General features: G+C 32.1%; 1 protein-coding gene across 5 annotated transcripts in view; it reads right to left on the bottom strand.

The window, feature by feature from the left end:
• The window catches only part of LOC131669597 (prefoldin subunit 2), a 136,566-nt gene that overhangs the window by 61,092 nt on the left and 56,133 nt on the right, over positions 1-19,341 (bottom strand). For 2 of the 5 annotated variants that reach the window (XM_058944621.1, XM_058944592.1), the window contains exons 2-3: positions 14,952-15,157; positions 14,437-14,837 (exon numbers count right to left, since the gene is read on the bottom strand). The exons of the other annotated variants lie outside the window; for them this stretch is intronic. In XM_058944621.1, the coding sequence (XP_058800604.1) occupies positions 14,437-14,537 (101 nt within the window). In that variant the 5' untranslated portion in view covers positions 14,538-14,837; positions 14,952-15,157. The remainder of the gene's footprint in view (positions 1-14,436; positions 14,838-14,951; positions 15,158-19,341) is intronic. 5 annotated transcript variants of the gene reach the window in all.

Here is a 19,341-nt window from a genome sequence, read left to right on the forward strand (position 1 = left end):
AAGTTTGTTCCGAAATTGCTCAATTTCGACCAAAAGAAACGTCGCATGAGCATCGCCCAAAAGCTACTGAATGACGTCAACGATGATCCAGATTTACTCAACAGGGTTATAATAGGTGACGAAACATGGGTATACGGTTATGACGTCGAGACTAAGACTCAATCGTCCCAGTGGAGGCATTCTGGATCACCAAGACCAAAAAAAGCACGCCAAGTTCGATCAAATGTAAAGGTTTTGCTTACAGTTTTCTTTGACTGCAGGGGCGTGGTGCATCATGAGTTCTTGCCACAGGGTAGAACAGTAAATAAGGAATATTACCTGCAAGTTATGCGCAATTTGCGCGAAGCAATCCGCCAGAAACGTCCGAATTTGTGGAAAAATAAAAATTGGCTTTTGCACCATGATAATGCCCCTGCTCACACATCGTTGCTTGTGCGCGAATTTTTGGCTAAAACCAACACAGTAACGATGCCACAGGCACCGTATTCCCCAGATCTGGCCCCCTGTGACTTCTTCTTGTTCCCAAAACTGAAGAGGCCCATGAAAGGACGGCGTTTTGCCACGATTGAGGAGATAAAGACGGCATCGAAGGATGAACTAAACAAGATCACAAAAAATGATTTTTTGAAATGCTTTGAGGATTGGAAAAAGCGTTGGCACAAGTGCATTATATCCGAGGAGGATTACTTCGAAGGAGATAAAATAAAAATTGATGAATAAATAAATATTTTTTGAGAAAAATAAAAATTCACCTTACTTTTTGATCACACCTCGTAATTCTGTAAAAGTTAATATTGTATTAGATGCTGAGTATGCAGTTACAAAGAATGACGAGGAAACACTCGATGTAAAGCATTTCAATACTAAGATGATGCCGATATACATAACTACGAATATAAACAAATGGTATATTAAGAATGTACTCGAGCCTACTAGCACCAGTATGGAAGAATTTCAAGAAAAAGATTCATGGTGGTCTCTTTGCGTTATACTAAATTTAAGTGTCAATATCAGTAAATACAATCCTATTAAGGCTGGTTCTTACAGTAAGTTACCAAAACCTATTAGAAAAAGGAGGGCTTGTCTAAATGTGCAGAACTATGACGATGATGAGTGTTTCTAATGGGCTATCCTCTCAGCAATCCGATTGCAATGAATCTAAATCGTGTCAGCGAAGATACGTTGCATTAGCACATATTATTATTATATTAGTATAATTTTAGGAATTTTACATTTCCTGTGGATCCGAGGCAAGTCGTTAAATTTGAAAAAGAAAATGATATTTCAATAAATGTGTATTTTCTAAATTTGGAAAGTGGCATCAACGAAGTTTTACATCGGCATTTGACCGCTGAAAAGAAGGAAAAACAAGTGAACCTTCTTCCAGTAGAGAACTATTACGTTGATAAGAAGCTGAAAAGAATGAAAATCAAATACAACGTCCTTATATGCCTTATAAAGTAACTATGTATGGATAAGACTTGTTCTCGACTGATGTATCGACAATTGATATCTAGAAGATGTAAGTCATATTTGTGATCATTGTCTCAACTATTTTCGAACTAAAGAAAGATTTAAAATACACGATATTGATTGTAAAAATGTGAATATATGTAAAATTGTGCTTTCTGGTGAGAAAGACAAATTTTTACAATTTGAGAATTTGAAAAATGAGTGTCCTGTGCCGTACGTTGTGTATGCCGATTTCGAGATTCTCTTGAAGCCGGTGCCTAATGATGAATGCGTGTATCAACATCACGAACCGGATAGTGTTGGTTTTTTCGTTATGTGTAGTTATGATGACTAATTCACATTACCAAATCTACAGGCAGAAAACTATCGATGACATTAGTCCAGCCAAGCGGTTCGTACATCATCTCTATGACTTAGCTATGTACCTACAGAATTTATACAAAAATCCAAAGTCTATGAGAAATTTAACTTTTCACAAGACATTCAATTTTATTAATGCTACAGAATGCCACATACTGGTATGTAACAAGCCCTTCGACACCGACAAGGAAAGGTACCCAACCCGAACTCACCGATTTTGATACATATTGTAGAACATAAAAAAATAAGAGACACGTATTTTTTTTTATCGGCTAATTTTCACTTTTACGGTGTAAAAATCTCCCCTAAAAGTTAACCCCCAAAAAGCGTTTTTTTAATATCTCGGCTTAAAATTAATATTTTTCAGTGAAACAAATTTGAGGTTATTTCTTATAAAAGAAACAAGTATTTCATGGTGATTTGAAGAGTAAGGGTAGCATTCCCTATTTTTTAGGGGTTGAAAACATATAGTTTTTGGCATAATTTTATAATAAAAAAGTTTAAAGAGACTAAAAAAGATTGGAAAAAAGGTTTAAACATCCATAATAACAAAATTTAGTTGACGTCTTTCGGTGATTTAATAAATATTAAACCTAAGGGGGGTAAACCACCCCTAACACAAAATATCTATAAATATGCAATTCAATACATAATATTTTGTAGAAAGTAGGTATATAGAGGTTTTCGAGGTCGCTGATTACAAATCTGTTATCAGATTTTGAAAACCTAAAATGGCGGAACCATTATGGCGGACGGAAATATCGAAAACAAAATCTTATATAATAAAAAAGTTTTAAACGACTAAAAGAATTGGAAAAAATTTGTAAACATCTATAATAAACAAATTAAGTTTTTCGGTTTTTTCATAGATACTATCCCTAAGGGTGGGCAAACCACCCCTAACACAAAATAACTATAAGTATACTTCACTCCATAATATTTTGTAGAAGATTTGTATATACGGGTTTTCGAGATCGCTCTTTATAAATCTGATATCAGATTTTGAAAATTTAAAATGGCGGAACCTATATAGTGGACGAAAGTATCGAAAAAAAGCACAAATTGCGATAATTAATTTATTAGATTATTGGGCGCCAGGCACTACTAATTAAGCAGGATTAATTCTTCAGGGAAGTGCCACCCTGAGTAGTAAGGGCGGGCGTTAGGAATTTTCAACCCGTACTGTAAATAATTTTATAGAGAGTAATTTGGCATTTCATCAGGCTAATCCCCTTGAACTATGAAGCTGACAAAATATTATTCTCGAATCAATAGGTGTACAGATTTGTTTATCCGCGATATTTATCCGCGGCTTAGCTCAATCGATGCTTGGTCGTGGCTTACCTTGATATCAAGTAGTCGGATCAAAATCGGTTATATGTTTACTAACTCCGCTGGTTCTCTGTCGAAGCTGGAGCGAAACCCAAGGTCGGATGGATAGAGGACAAGGCGGGAGGTTTAGAATATATCATACAGTTAGATTCAAAATTAATTGAGCCGATTTATTAAACAAAGAGATTGTGTAAATGTGAAGAGTAGATAACATACAATGACGATAGTATTTTGCGTAAATGTTAGTCTAAGGATATAGGCTCTATCTTAAAACTATTAATAACAAAATAGACAAGATTTCGTAATATAAAAATAGGCACGACGAGTTTTCGAACGCGAATGCGCTATTACGTACTCCTCCTCGCACTATTCATTAAGCCAGTTATTTCGCTGGTATACGGCACATTTATGCGGATCGAGATGAATAATAAAATGAAATTGGCAAAAGTCTGGGTAACGATAAGTCGTGCGGTACTCACTCTAATTTTATGTAAAGCTGGAATACGCTCAAAATAATCTCTTATCGCCAGTAATGCCTATTCCATCCAATAATGTGACAATTAATCTCAAAATTTAGGCACGGTGAGCACGAGCAAGCTATGGTGCACAGGCACTTGAACTTTGGAAAGTCACGAGGAAAAGATCTGCAAAATGATTCAAAGAGACAGAACTATACGTCTGTACTTGACTAAAGCCATCGGCAAACTCTTGCTAATTCTTCCCTCTCCACTTTCTCCTAGTCATGAATATTCATAGTCGCAATACAATTTGATTTCGATGATTTTCGCTCATGACGTTATCTTTCCCTATCGCATCGATCAAGATATTATTCTGTCTCTATCTACTAGGCAAGCCGAGTGTGATACGCCGTCCTTTTCTATCTATTAAGCTATCTCGTTCTTTTCGCATAGGCTTAGACGTAAGTGGGCGTGGCTAGCGTAGAATATGAATATGCATATCGAGCAGCATTTAAATTGAGACGAATATTAATATGGATTTTATTAAATAATAGCGAGAGGTTAATTTGTATCTCTCGGTATATAAATTCGAGATAAATATCAAGACGATCTTTACATATTTTTATTATCGAAATTTTCGAGTATTATTGCGCATATTAATTAAATTAGGAAAGTTATCGCTGCTTTCCATAGGCAAAATTACAAAATATTTTCTGTGTGTAGGCAACATGAAGAAAATATCCGATACGCTTACGTAAGATTAAAATAATTATTTGAGGCATGGTATGTGCATTTTCGGACGTAGATCTTGGAGTTCCATATCGTGTACGTCCAGCATTTGATGACTCCTTATTTTTCTTGTATCATGTAGGCGTACATAGGATGGTTTTTCCTTCTTTAGCAGCGTTGATTATTTTCCTGTGCTTGAATTCATATATTGACTTTTCGGAGTAGTCAGTGGAAGAATAGCAGGTATTAGTAGTTAGTAAATTTGTAACGCTGGTGCTCATCGCGTAACAGCATATGAAAAAAATTAAAATAAATAGTTGTTAGTTGTAAATTATTTTACAATTCGCTGCGCTAGTGCAATTCGGAGTACGGAGAGCTGTCGTTGGCTTTTTGGACCATTCTGCAGTTATTTAAAAGGCTCTTAATCGAGCGACCAGTTACAAAGAATGTAAAGGAATTGTGAATTATAGAGACATGAAGAAATTTAAAAATGGTTCATTGACAGAAAAGTGAATGATAGCTTAAGTAAAAGAGAAGCGAATCAAGTTTTTAAATTTTTGGAACAGGATGATAATACGAGAATGTGTCCAGGAAAAAAAGATTATAAATTGGGTGTTCAAAAACGTATTCCTTCAGCTTCTTTGAAGGATTTGCATAAAAAATACCAAATAAAATATTCGTCTAAAATTTCGTATACAGCTTTCACACGTTTACGGCCCTCATGGATATCATTTTCACAACGTTCAGATCGAGAAACATGTGCGTGTGTTAAACATTCAAATATGCAATTTCTCGTTGATGCTTTGCATAACAAATCATTGATTAGTTGTAAAAATATTGATGATCTATCAGAATTAATATGCTGTGATATTGAAAATATTGAGTATATGCTAAGAAATTGCGATAATTGTTTAAATAAACTAAATATAACAATTAGCGGGTAAATTAACGGAGATTTACTTACTTTTTTTCAGTGGGTTAGAATATCAGAAAAACGATTAATTAAGGGTAAAGAAAAGATTGTTAATTTAATCCGAAAAGAACAGTTTTGTAAACCTATCAAAGAAGTAATATCTGAGTTTATGATTCAACTTGAGCCCTATTTAAAACATGAGTTTAATAATAATCATCAGCAAAGTCAAATTATTTTCAAACGAGATTTATTACAAAATAATGAAACTATCTTAACGATAGACTTTTCTGAAAATTATTTATGTCAATACGGTACAGAAATACAATCAATTCATTTCGGAGCTTCGAAAGTACCTTTATCATTACACACTGGAGTCCAATACAGAAAAGAGAATGAAAAAGTTGTTGTACAATCTTTTACTACGGTTTCTGACTGTATAGATCACGCGTCTTATGCTATTTGAGCCCATTTGAAACCAATTTTGCTTAAAATCAACGATAGTCCTGAAATTGACACATTACATATAATATCTGATGGAATTTCCGGTCAATATAAATACCGGTACACATTATATCTACTTACCAAATTGATTCCAAAATTAAGTCCAAGCATAATATTGGTCACGTGGAATTTTACGGAGACTGGACATGGTAAAGGTCCTATGGATGGAGTTGGAGGGACATTAAAAAGACTCGCAGATATTTATGTACGTCATGGTAATGATATTACTTCTTGTGACGACTTTGTTAATGTTTTAAGTACCAAATGCCCAAACGTACTTTTGCTGAAAGTATCTCAAGAGGAAATAGATAAAATAAAAGAAATTCCTACTAAACATGCTAAATCTGTTCCACATCTGACTGAAGTACATCAAATAGTTTGGAAAAAAAGTTCTCCAGATAAAATTTTCATTAGATCTTTAAGTTGTTATTCTTGCGAAGAAGTTTGTATTCATTTTCCCGTAGAAAAGGGAGAAATTACCCTTCAACCAAAGAAAAGAGTGTGCATGAAAAGAAAAATGGTTGTAAAGAAAAGCTGCTCTAAAAAGCGAAAAATATAATTAATTTATGTGAACATCATGTATTATACATTCATTAGATAATTAATAAATATAAATTTATATCAAATGAATGTGTTTGAAAACCTTTTTTACTCATATTTACGATAAACAAGAACATTTATATTTAATTTTAATTTATGAAAAATCTATAAAAAATTGGCAGTAAATTTTAAATTTAGCAGTCCAATTTTAAAGTTTAGTATTTCAATAACTGTTTGATGAATTTGAAATATGTGAACGGCATTTTAAAGGCGACAGCAAATACTGCAATTTTATGTATTTCAATATTACATAGTATAATTTACAATTTTTTAACTTTATTTATTTATGGTAAAAATTTCTAAGTAAAAAATTGTAACTGCAAAAAAATAAAGTAAAAAGTATTAAAAATATTTTAAAATGCAGAAAATAATAGTATTTACCCGTACCTTTCGAATGCCGTTGGATTTCTTCAAATTCATCAAGTCGTTCCTGAGATATTTAAGTTTAAACTTGAAACTCTAAAAAAAAAGAAATTAAAAGACTTTTTTACGCCGCCGTTTTTAAAAAAATTCAAAAATAGCTCGCCCATTCTTGTTTTCTTTTTATTTATGATATATATATAAACATATAAAAAGATGTAAAGTAAAATTAAAAAAAATTTTTTTTCATTTAAAAAAAAATGTCATTTTAGCAATTTTTTAAATTTTACCCACATATAAAGACTATAATAATAACTAATTGGCATTATTTACAATACAAAGACCAGTCGAGGCTATATTAAGAGACAAAAATGTCAATCAACAACCAGTCAACAGCGAGCTATCAGACCGCTCACATCTCAGAACATTCAATTCCTGAAAAGCTTGAGACAAAAAGTCGTCGAAAATCGTGGAAGAAAATATTGTGCATATTAGTGTGCTGTATAAAACAACAACAAAATTGAGAGAATTCTAGACATTCATTCAGGTGTCTCTTTCGATGAGTCTATAGTATAGCTCATTATGAAGTTCATGCGCATCAGCCTTATTCATTATCATATTTTAATAATAGTGATGAAATCCATACGAGGTCTGTCCGGAAAGTATCGGCCCTACGTTTATATCTTCGCACCGTAGTATTCGAGCGACCTCTACCGGACAGAAACGTCAACAGTAAAGCCTCACGAATCTATTAGTTACTTACTGACACCTGCCGGACGTATAGTTCATGCGCAACGTGTCTTTGTTTACAGTGCCTTTTTCGCGTTCGTCGGATTTTGATATTGTCAAAAATGACTGAAAAACAAGATCAACGAATTTGCATCAAATTTTGCTTTCAACACGGAAAAACGAGTTCGCAAACTAGTGAAATAATGCAAAAGGCCTTCAGAAGCGAGTGTGTGAGCAAAACACGAGTAAAAAAGTGGTTAAACGGTTCAAACATGGTCGCACTTCTGTCGATAGTGATTCTCGTTCCGGCCGACCTTCGACGACAAAAACCGCAGATAATATTGAGCGGGTGTCACTTGCAATCGAACAAGATCGTCGTATGATTGTGCGAGAACTAGAAGAAGACCTTGGGATACCAAAAACTATCATTTCAGAAATTTTAACCGAAAATTTAGGAATGAAATGCATGTATGCGAAATTCCTCCCAAAATTGCTCACAGCAGAGCAGAAGTACATTCGCTTAGAAATCGCTCTGGACAATCTGGAAATGGTCAATAATGATGATAATGTGCTTAGAAAAGTTATTACAGGTGATGAATCATGGGTTTATGGTTATGATTCTGAAACAAAACAACAATCTTCACAGTGGAAGCATTCTGAATCGCCAAGACCAAAAAAAGCACGTCAAAGTCGGAGCAATGTTAAGTTAATGTTGATTGTTTTTTTCCATTGTGAAGGTGTTGTACGTCACGAATATGCACCAACAGGTCAGACAATCAATAAAGTATACTACGTTCAAATTTTGAAACGTTTGCGTGATGCAGTAAGAAGAAAACGGCCGCACTTTTGGGAAAGTGGTGACTGGTTTCTCCATCACGATAATGCGCCAGAGCATTCATCCAATCTTGTGCAGCAGTTTTTGAGCAAACACAATATCGCAGTGCTTCGCCAACCTCCATACAGTCCCGACATAGCCCCTTGTGACTTTTGGCAGTTTCCAAAACTAAAAAAACCACTCAAAGGACACCGATTCGATGACAAAACAACGGTTGAAAATAATGCGACGAGTGTACTTAAGGCTATCCCTAAAAGTGAGTTCCAGGACTGTTTTGAAAAGTGGAAATATCGATGGAACCGTGTTATTCAATCAAGTGGAAATTACTTTCAAGGATGCCAGCCACCAGATGATAAAGAATAACGCTAGCACGAAAATGTAAAGGTAGGCCCAATACTTTCCGGACAGAGAAAATATAAAGGTAGGCCCGATACTTTCCGTACAGACCTCGTATAGCAATTCAACATCAAGATTTATCTCTGCTTCCATCACTCTCTAAATAAAATGTAATTAATACAATTAAATATAAGCTAAACAAATTAAAATGTATAACATACTATACATTATGTTAAATTTTATGAATAAAAGCATTTAATTTTAAATATGTCTTTACTCAATACCTAATCATAACAGTACATGTAACTCTCTCTCTAGTTCTGGCGCAACGTGAACCATAGTATGCATGCTGTCTATAGTTCTAGATTGGGGATGTGCTACTATAGTAGTAAACGCATGCTCTCTCTCCCTCTCTTCTTCGCTGGAGTTGACATCTCTAGTATAGAAGTAAACTACTGTACTCCAAGCTAACTATAGCTACACGCAAGCTCTATAGGGCTCTACACTGTATGCTACTTACTATATACATCGCATGTGTTCTCGCAAAAGTAAATTAATGCATTATTGATTTTTTAATTTTGTTTATTTTATTAGTTTTTTTTTATAAATTTTAGAAAATTTAGTATTTTTTTTTAATATTATTATTATTTCAATTTTTTGGATCCGACGACCTTCGAGGGGCGAGTAGGTTTCCTCACTGTTGGTTGGACCGGAATCAAAATAACTTTTCGTCGAACACGATATTCTTCACTGTAGGAATATTTCTCTGTAAAAAAAATTTTTTAATTATTATTTTTAATTTATATTTATTAAATATTTACTTATTTCTATAATTTAAGTACTTACAGTAGCAGTCAAATCGAGTGGTATATCGACTTGTGCATCTTCTCTTTGACAGCCTGCGGATGTTGCTGTAGATGATGACGATGAGGTTGCTGTTGATGACAATGACGTCGCTAGTGATGTTGACCTTGAAGTTGCTGATGATGACGATAATGTTACCGACGCTGATGATGTTGACATCATCGAAGATGGTACATTATCCTGATTCACCATGATGGAGGTTATTGATGGTTCAGCTCTCTCATTTATGCTGGAAAGCCTTTGCTTAACTTTCGCAGCAAGTTCGTCTTACTCTGCTTTAGCTAAGTCCGCTTTCCGTTTCCGCTCTAATAGAGCGGATTCTTGATGCTTCCTCATAGCGTCCGCACGTTTACGCTGCTCCAACTTCGCTTTCACGCGATCATTGACAATCTTGTCAATTTGATACGCGACTTGTTGCGCCATCATTCTGGCTGCAATGGATTCCTTGATCTACTGAAAAAAGAGAAAAGACAATTAAATATTAATAAAAATATAAAATGATATAATATTATAATAATACTTACTTGTTGAACAATAGCCTTTATTTGTTGAATTTGCAGAGCTTGAGGACTGCTCTCGTCTACAAATCTTTGTAACTGAAAAATAAATGACAATAAATAAAGAAATTAATAAATATATAATGAGAAAAAATACTTACAGTTATTAATATTACAATTAATAGCCGATATAACGGCTCTCTTCCTATAGTTTGAACGATAGGATTAGTAAACTGAAATTGAGTAATAACATTATTATTAAAAAAACATTTTAAAATTTATTTAAATTATTTTTAAATTATTTAAACATTATACTTACATTTTCTAAGAATTAACACGCTCTGATGATGTCCATTTTTTTTATTAAATAAATTTATAAAAAATATAAAAAAACTTACTGAAATGTTTAAATAATAAAGGATCACCACTTCACTTGAACAGCTTGAAGTTTCCCTTAAGACTGATCAACGAAAATCCTACCGAACGCTCACACTATTATCAGGTACGATTTTTTGCTATAGTTACGTAACGCTACAGACAAACGTAGACATTCTTTGAGTGAACGTTTGGCGTGCCTTTTTCCTCCCCATGTGGGCTAGAAAGTTCGCCACTTTCTAAAAACTTCATAAATCTTGAGCGACGTGCCGATGACTTTATGGTCATCCGCAATAAACGCATTAAACGCAGATGGTCACGCGTCCGCGCTAATGAGTTTGTTTGATCATCCTTAAACCGTCTATGATCTGCATTTGTGATAGTCATAGGTAACATAAGATAAGAGGGTAGGTAGTAAGCATAGATACTCTCTCTTTCTCTCTTTCTGAAAGTAGTGGAGAAACTTGATCACCCTCAAACCAGCTGTGATCTACATTTATGATACACAGTCAACTTAAGATAAGAGGGTAAGTAGTAAGCATAGCTGCTCATGCGCTCCCCTCCTCGCTCTGTGGTCCACGCTGAGTCAGAGCTAGAGAGAAAGAGCACACGTTTACTAGTACTATAGTAGCGCATCCCCATCAGGCCAGAACTATAGACAGCATGCACTCCCCCCTCCTCCGCACGCTCGGGCCCTATACCAAATGTATGCGCGTGTAGCTAATATATACAATATGCATCCTCTAAGGTACATGTGGCATTGGCTCTAGGGATAGAGCGCTAGTCTACCAACCCAGTGGACTCCGGTTCGATTCTCCGGTCTGTCTCTTCATTTTTTCCAATCGTCGTTATTTTCTATTCGTTTCATTTTCACTTCATTCATTTTCAATGTAGCAAGTAAATTGTCAATAATATATTTATAACTTTATTTAAAAAATATTTAAATTAAATTAGACAGAAAGCACTAGGTGTAGGCTCCCTAAGGACTAGGAGCCCTAGAAACCTTCCTCAAAAAATTATAAACAATTTTTAACATTAATAATAATTAACATAGAAGGGTTAAACCAGGGACCCCACGAATATTGTTAATAATAATTGTTAACAATAACAATTATTATTAACATGAAAGGGTTAAGCCAGGAGGGACCAAAGGGTTACGGACCCCCCGCAGATGTGCTGGAACATACATTGCTATACTACTGCAGTGAATGATTAATTACATAGGTCAACAAGGTTTTTTAAGCAAGAACACTAGTCATGTTTTTCAAAGGTTGATAGAGCACTGAATTCAAATCCGACTTTATAATTGGGTTATCACGTCAGGATTCCAAGATATTCTAGCCTAAAAGTAAAAATACACGATTTTTGACTATATTCGAGGTTATAATACACTGCAAATTCATTTCTTGTCCAAAAACGAGTCAAGCCATCCTCAAATACTATCCTTATCCTTCAAAATCCAATTTTTACTTTTCAATGCGATTTTTTTCTTCAGAAATATTGTGAAATAAACTTGAGTATTTTAATGTTTCATATCATTAAGATTAAGACTTAAAATGAACTAAATATTTTTAGATAGTTAACAACTATGACCATTGATCGGTATTTAATGTTATATGTGACGAATCAGAAAAATACTAGGAACAGTTTTCATTTGTTTTAAACGAGAAATACGATAACATTTTTCGTTTTGTAAAATAATGACTTTTTCGATATATCGTCCATCATATTGGATCCGCCATCTTTAATTTTCGAAATCTGACACTGAATTCTGATTCAACGCGGGTCGGGACCCCTTAGAGTTTCAACATTTTTCCCGCACCGTAGCTATAAACCTTATGAGTACGAAAAAGTTATTAAGGCTGTGACGAAATCAATAAATTATTAATCTTCAATTTGCGATATTTTTAGGAAAAATAGGTATATCTAAAACATTAAAAATGAGTTGTGAAGGGCGAGAGTAGTACTTTGAAATGGCGTAACCCGTTTTGAGAAAAAAAATGTAATTCGCACTGTATTATAACCTTGAATATGGTCGAAAATCGCGATTTTTTCGTTTTTAGATTACAATATCTCGGAATCCTGACGTAATGGCTCAATTTTAAAATTGGATTCATTTAGTACATCAAAAACCTTCGGAATACGTATCTGATGTTATTGCGTTAAATCAAGCATTAAAATTTTGTAGACTTGTGCTATTTAGTTTAATATCGAGCGCTGTATAACAAAAAATTTAACGTTTACATTTAGCGACTTTTAGTACATAGAATAATATAAATCTTTCAAATGTATTGAGCCCATCTTATTCTACGTTCAATACGCGAAGTAGTAGGATACGAACTGCCTTACAAAAAACTACTGTAAACTCAGATATTTCGCAAAGCCCTTTTATGCCATATGATCATATTTTTCAAAATAAAAGTACACCATCGACAAATAGATAAGTTGACAAGAGAATTCATCTGATGTAAAGTTCCGATGATGTACACTGCCATCCATATTTATTTGTCAACCCAGAGAAAAAGTTACATAAAATTAAAAGTTTTGTTACTAAGAAAGTATTCATTCTATAGAAGCCTCCGGGAGCTCATTTTCTAGGTTCTGGAGTACTTTGAGGTACATTTCCTTTTTAATCGATTAATAATTTTTTTCCATGTTTTACCATGCCCTGTTGAAAAAATCCAGCTGGAAATCCATAATAGAAATCCAAGTGGAAATCCATATAGATTCCATATAGATTTTAACCGGATTCCATATGGATTTTAGCTGGATTTCAGCTGGATTTCCATGATGGATTTCCAGGTGGATTTCTCGCCGAATCCAGGTGGATTTCCAGGTGGACTTCTCGCCGAATCCAGGTGGATTTCCAGCTAGATTGCAGGTGGATTTCTAGGTGGATTACTCGCCGAATCTAGGTGGATTTCCAGCTAGAATGCAGATGGATTTTTAGGTGGATTTCTGGCCGAATCCAGGTGGATTTCCAGCTAAATTACAGATGGATTTCTCGCCGAATGTAGGTGGATTTCATATATTTTCCGTATAGATGTTAAGTGGATTCCATACAGATTTTACTTAGATTTTTAGTATGGATTTTTGGGTAGATTTCATGTGCAACCCACGTAGAATTTCCAGGTGGATTTCCAAATGGATATTAGAAAATAATATTTATATTAGGTTTGTAATTTGGAGACAGTATTCGTACAGTAGTGAAAGTAATAAATAATGTATATATATATTTTTTTTTTAATAATAACAATTGAATTAGAATGTAAACTATTTGATAATTTATTAAAAAAGATAATCTAATATTGTTTATCCATCAATACATGTTTGGAATTACAAACAAAAATTATTTTTTTATAAAAATAAATTGCAATATATTAAAATTTTTAATATATTAACTCTCATAAAGTAATTTAAAAATTAGTAAATCACAATAGCTTTCATAGAAAGATATTTATAAGTTTTAAAAAAATAAAAAATAGTTTTGATATGCAAATATTAAAATAAATATAATAGATTGATGTTAATTAATTAGAAATTTTCATTTTGTTTTTTGATTAGTTTGATTGACGTATTGATATCTTCTGTAATAAATGAATTTTTCTTTATTGAGACTTTTCTCACTGCATCTTTATCTAACTTTAGTATTTTTTGGCAATAGTAAGATAAGCATTCTGCAAAAGAAAATCTTATAATATCTAGAAAAGGAGATAATATTTTAATTGAGAACCCTACTTTCGATTGTTATATGTTCTAATTTGGTTAAGGGTTTTCTTCGATTTACGCCATTTGGCGTATATATGCTAGTTTATCGGACACGCACCTCTTGCTTAATGCCTCATGGTATTGCCCATTTTCATTTTTATGCATAGCTCTCAATATTTGCTTGGTAAACTTGCTTTCATTGTTGACGCTTAAGAAGTTCTTCCAGTCAGCATATAAAATTTTTAAATCATTATTTAACCATATATAACTAGTATGGAAATAGTATAATAATAACATATACTTTAATAATAATTCTCATTCACAATACCATGTGAGCATCAGAATAAATAAAATATCTATACCAACCGTAACACCGTCATTATTCGTAAAGCTTTCTTTATGCCCAAATTTAGAAAAGTATAAGCAATCAGTAGAAGATACCGAAACATTTTTATCATCATCATCATCGCTCCTCAAATCACTAATAATTTGATAGTCTTCTTTTTTGTTAGAACATACATTACTTTTTACAATACCAGTATTCCTGTGCTTGAGATTTTGCTTTTTCTGAAGTAAATTATGCGACAATATATCTATTTCTTTGTGAGATGACTGAACTTGTGAAGAAAGAGGAGATTGACAAGGTAGTGAATCATTGTCAGTGTTATCAAAATGAACCACAGCAGAATCATTAGTAATTGTACATTCCGAAATAGCAGGTAGTTTTTTTGATTGTGGAATAATATTCAGATCAAAATCCAATTTCCCTATAAGATATTTAAGTATTATAATAGAGTAACTTTAAACATGGCAATTTTATAGAACGTTTATGATATAATTTACAAGCAAATTATGTATAATACTATAAATATTTATATTACTTCTTTTTCGTATCTTCGGCGTTATATTCAATTCTATACGAAAAATACTGTTGTTGCTTGTTAATACCATCACAGTCATCAACGATATCTAAATCTTCCATAGGAGGTGGTGAATTATTGTCAAAGCAATTATCTTTATGTACTAATACTTCAGTAGATAGCGATTTCTTTGGAGTAGAGGTCAGAGGAATTGTAGCAATGTCGTCCTTAAAAAGAATAATATACTCATGTTAATTTTGAATAAACCATTTTGAATTTATATATTTGAAATTATAATTTTTGCGAATAGTGTAATTAATTAATGTCCAAAGCTTATTTTCATGTTTTTATTCTGTTCCTGTATGTCTCTATTTTTTGCGCAGAAACATCATGATATATAAATAATGTAATTAGATAATCACTTTAATGTACACCAACTACTCTAAAGTAACCAAGTTAATCTAAGATAGGTAGCTCAGACGCTAAAGTATGAGGCTGGAAAACAAAAGATTCTGAGCTCAAGACACGATTAGTTCACTAACTTTTTTTATTAATATCAATATTTTATAGTTAAAAAAGGTATTTAAATCAATAATTTTACAAAAGAGTTGATTTTTTATAAATAGTGTAATAAAAATCCGCCTAGATTTTGTAGGAAAAACCCATCCTGATAATCCATATCAATCCACATAGATATCCAGTTGGATATCCACATGGAAATTCAACCTAAAAACTTCACCATTACCAAATAAAAAAACAAAGGAAAAACGGGGCAAAAAAGGTTCCGACACGGTCGGATTTACCGCGAGAAAGTGACACCTTCGGGCCTTGTGTATAAGAGCTTAGTAAAGGCGAAAAAAGAAAATTTAACGACTCTTGCACATAACTTTTCTTGTCAGATCGCTCTACTATACAATAGGCTATACGTACAATAGGAACTATACAATAGGCAAGTGGCTAATTAAAGTAGCGCGCGCATAAACTTCCTATCGAATCACCACATTGACATTATTTGTACGAGCGCTCATCCGTATTACAAATCATTAGTATTCAATTATCGTTTTTCAAAATTTATATTGTATTTTATAATTTGAAATTGAATAATAGAGTAATTTAAGCTTGAATAATTTGAATATGTTTATGGTAAATCTTTACCTTCATTGGTGACACTGAATTACATTTCCTTTTACTTCCTTCCATTTCAAACATTTTTCTTTCGCAACAAAGAAGTTGAATTTGTAAACGTTCGTTAATGATTCTGTAAGTCTCTAAACGTTTTTGCAAAATATCATAATTATTTTTTATTTTAATATTTTCATTCTGTAAATCGAAATTTTCTTTTTCTAATCGGCTTATCTTCATCTGTAAACACTGTTCATTTGAATTTTGTACATACTTCTTTCTTTTCTGATGAATTACAAATGGAGATAATGTCATGTGATATGGAAGACTCCTTTAGTAATAGAGTTTTAGTTGACATAAACTTTTTCATTTTCTCTTCTATTAAATTCTTTTGGATTTTATTTTCGTGTACCTAGAATGAGATGTGATAATATATTTACAAAAAAAGAATTTGCACATGTTATTTAACTTCATGTTACTTATACTAGTTTAAGGTTTTAAAACTATAGCTTAAAACTAGGCTATAAAAATATTCAAATTACCACACGAAGCGCCTTTTTTTCTTTGTTCTCCAGCAATTTCTTTTTTCTTTTAAATTTGCAAACATTTTCATCAGCATCTTTCTCTTCAGAGTTATAAAATCGTTCCAAAACTGAGTCATGAACAGTACTAAAAACTCCTCGTTTAGCTTCAAATTCTTTAAACTCTTTTTCAGTCTTTATCACTAAAAATGAAAAATCATTGAAGTATAAAATTCAACTGACCGTCGATTAAAAAATTAAAGTTATATATATATATATATATATATATATATATATATATATATATATATATTGGAAAAGGTCACTTCAGCGAGTATTTTTTCAAGTATTGGTCAGTTCAGCGATTTTTTCGGCAGTTTGACGATCTCCTTAAACTGCCATTATTCAATTGATCAGTTTGGCGAGCTCCCCAAAGTGCCAATATTCCAATCAGGCAGTTTAGCGAACTTGCTAAAAACCTGTCAAATAATGAAATTAAATTTTTTATCGGGATAATGATAAAAAATTCTCGACTGCCTAAGGGGCACCTAACTGTGTCAACTGTGAACCATGCAGGGAACGAATAGTACTAACACCTGATGGAATTTACTTGGGGTAACGCTAGTTAGTAGGAGTTTGAGTAAACAAGGTTAACTTAATACCTGAATAACTTTTCGTCAATATGGAGTTCTCAAAGTTTTAATATATATATTAATTTCATATGAAGATCCCCAAAGGCACGAAATATTCAATGTTTGCAGGTCTTAAAAGACAGCACCCATATTAATTTTATTTAGATAATCGATAAACTAATGATGCCGTTAAATAGTTTATCGAAAAAGGATCAACTTTTTTCATTATCTTTTGTTTATTAGTCCTCAAAGAAGACCCTTAAAAAAATAAAATAACCCTTGGGTGTTGAGTCAAGCACCCAAATCATAATTGGCGCTAAAATAAATAAAAAATTGTTTTAAAAAAATAATTTGTACCCTAATCGTTAGTTCATAAGACGAACTAACGGCACTCATGATGAAATCATGGATAACTTAATTAATCAAGCAATTATAAATAAAATACCATTTTGGCCTATGCTTGCCAGCCCGCGGCCAACCGCCAGGGCAGCGCGCGTGCTCCCCGAATTACCCCACGTACCCCTGCTCTTATTGTTTAAGAAACTCCAATTAGATTGTTGTACATTACAATATTAATATTTCTATTCCTATAATCCTGGTGAAAGTGAGCCGTCAACTACATTTCACCAATGCCGTGAATATTATGGGTAAATACTGGATACAAGCGAACGGACTAACAATATACAATAAAATAAGTAAATAAATTAATTTTTTGACTATTAAAAAAAAAAACTTTATTTATAAAAATAAAATGTTTTATTTTAAGCTCTTAAAAAATTGCTCACTATTTAAAAAAATTTGCCTCGTTATATGTCCGAAAAACATTATTTATTATGAAAAAATTTAAATAATATCTAATAACAAACACATGGACACACATATACCAATCAGTTGCGTAAACTCCGTATGCTTGCGCACGCGCAAATCGTCTTTTTCGTTTTAAATTGCTTACAATACAAGTTGTGTTATTTCAATTTTTTGATTAAATATAAACGTCTTATAAGTTAGCGCCCAAAAATGAAAATTTTGGAAAATCGAAATGCAATCGAATGCAATTTGCATGGAACAATTAGTTATAAGACGACTAATCTAATGGTATAATTGTTTTTTCGATTTTCCAAAATTTTTCATTTTTGGGCGCTAACTTATAAGACCTGCAAGATTTGTATTATTTCACGTGTGGAAATCCTTAGTTTCCATGTTATGATTGTAAGATATACGTACATATCGTTCGTTCTTTTAGATAAAATCACGTTCTATTGACTAAATAAATAATTCGTTCTTTTAAATAAAATCACGTTTTATTGACTAAATAAATAACTTAATTTATTATATATATTTTATTATATATTATATACATTTTATCTTAAATTTCATTTATATTATATATTAAATTATTTGAATATTCATTATTTTATTCTAAAAATAGCTAATATTCTATACATAATTATTTAAATTGATAATAAATAATTTGCATAAACAAAAGATAAATATATGATTTTTCATGTATTGTACACATTGAAAAAAAAACTAAACAAAATTTTCATTGACTGCTACAAGCATTTTAATGTTAATAAACTTCATATGATTTATTTTGTTTCCAATGTGTAGCTAGCAATTTTCTCTCGAATTTTATACTAAATGTTACTATTTTATTTTTGTACAGTTTATTATCAAGATAATTTTCTCACTGAAAATAATTTATTTTATTTAAAATTATTTACATGTATAGATTAAAGTTGTACGTATAAAATTTATTAATGAAATTTAAGTGTAAAATTGAAGAGCCACAAAATTACATTTTGAAAGTAAACAATGTACATACTTCACTAATTATTTAAGCGTCTGATGTTTTTTCCAACTTAATTTATTTAAAGGGATTTGTGTGAAGAATAGATTAAAAAGCAATTGTTCTTGAAACTTTATTGATCTACAGGCTTATAATAAACAACTTTGATATAAAACCATACAATAGTGATAAATTTTCAAACATAAAGTTTTCATAATACACTTGTAATGAACTACGGTTACCAGAGAATATTTTATAATGAATAGAGATAAAACTATAAGTAACTTATATTCTTTAAATATCACAACTTAAAAGATATAATAAATTACTATATCTAATGTAAAGTT

This window comes from Phymastichus coffea, unplaced genomic scaffold, assembly GCF_024137745.1.
Source record: "Phymastichus coffea isolate CEN01 unplaced genomic scaffold, Cenicafe_Pcof_1.1 PCOF00008, whole genome shotgun sequence".
NCBI lineage: Eukaryota > Metazoa > Arthropoda > Insecta > Hymenoptera > Eulophidae > Phymastichus > Phymastichus coffea.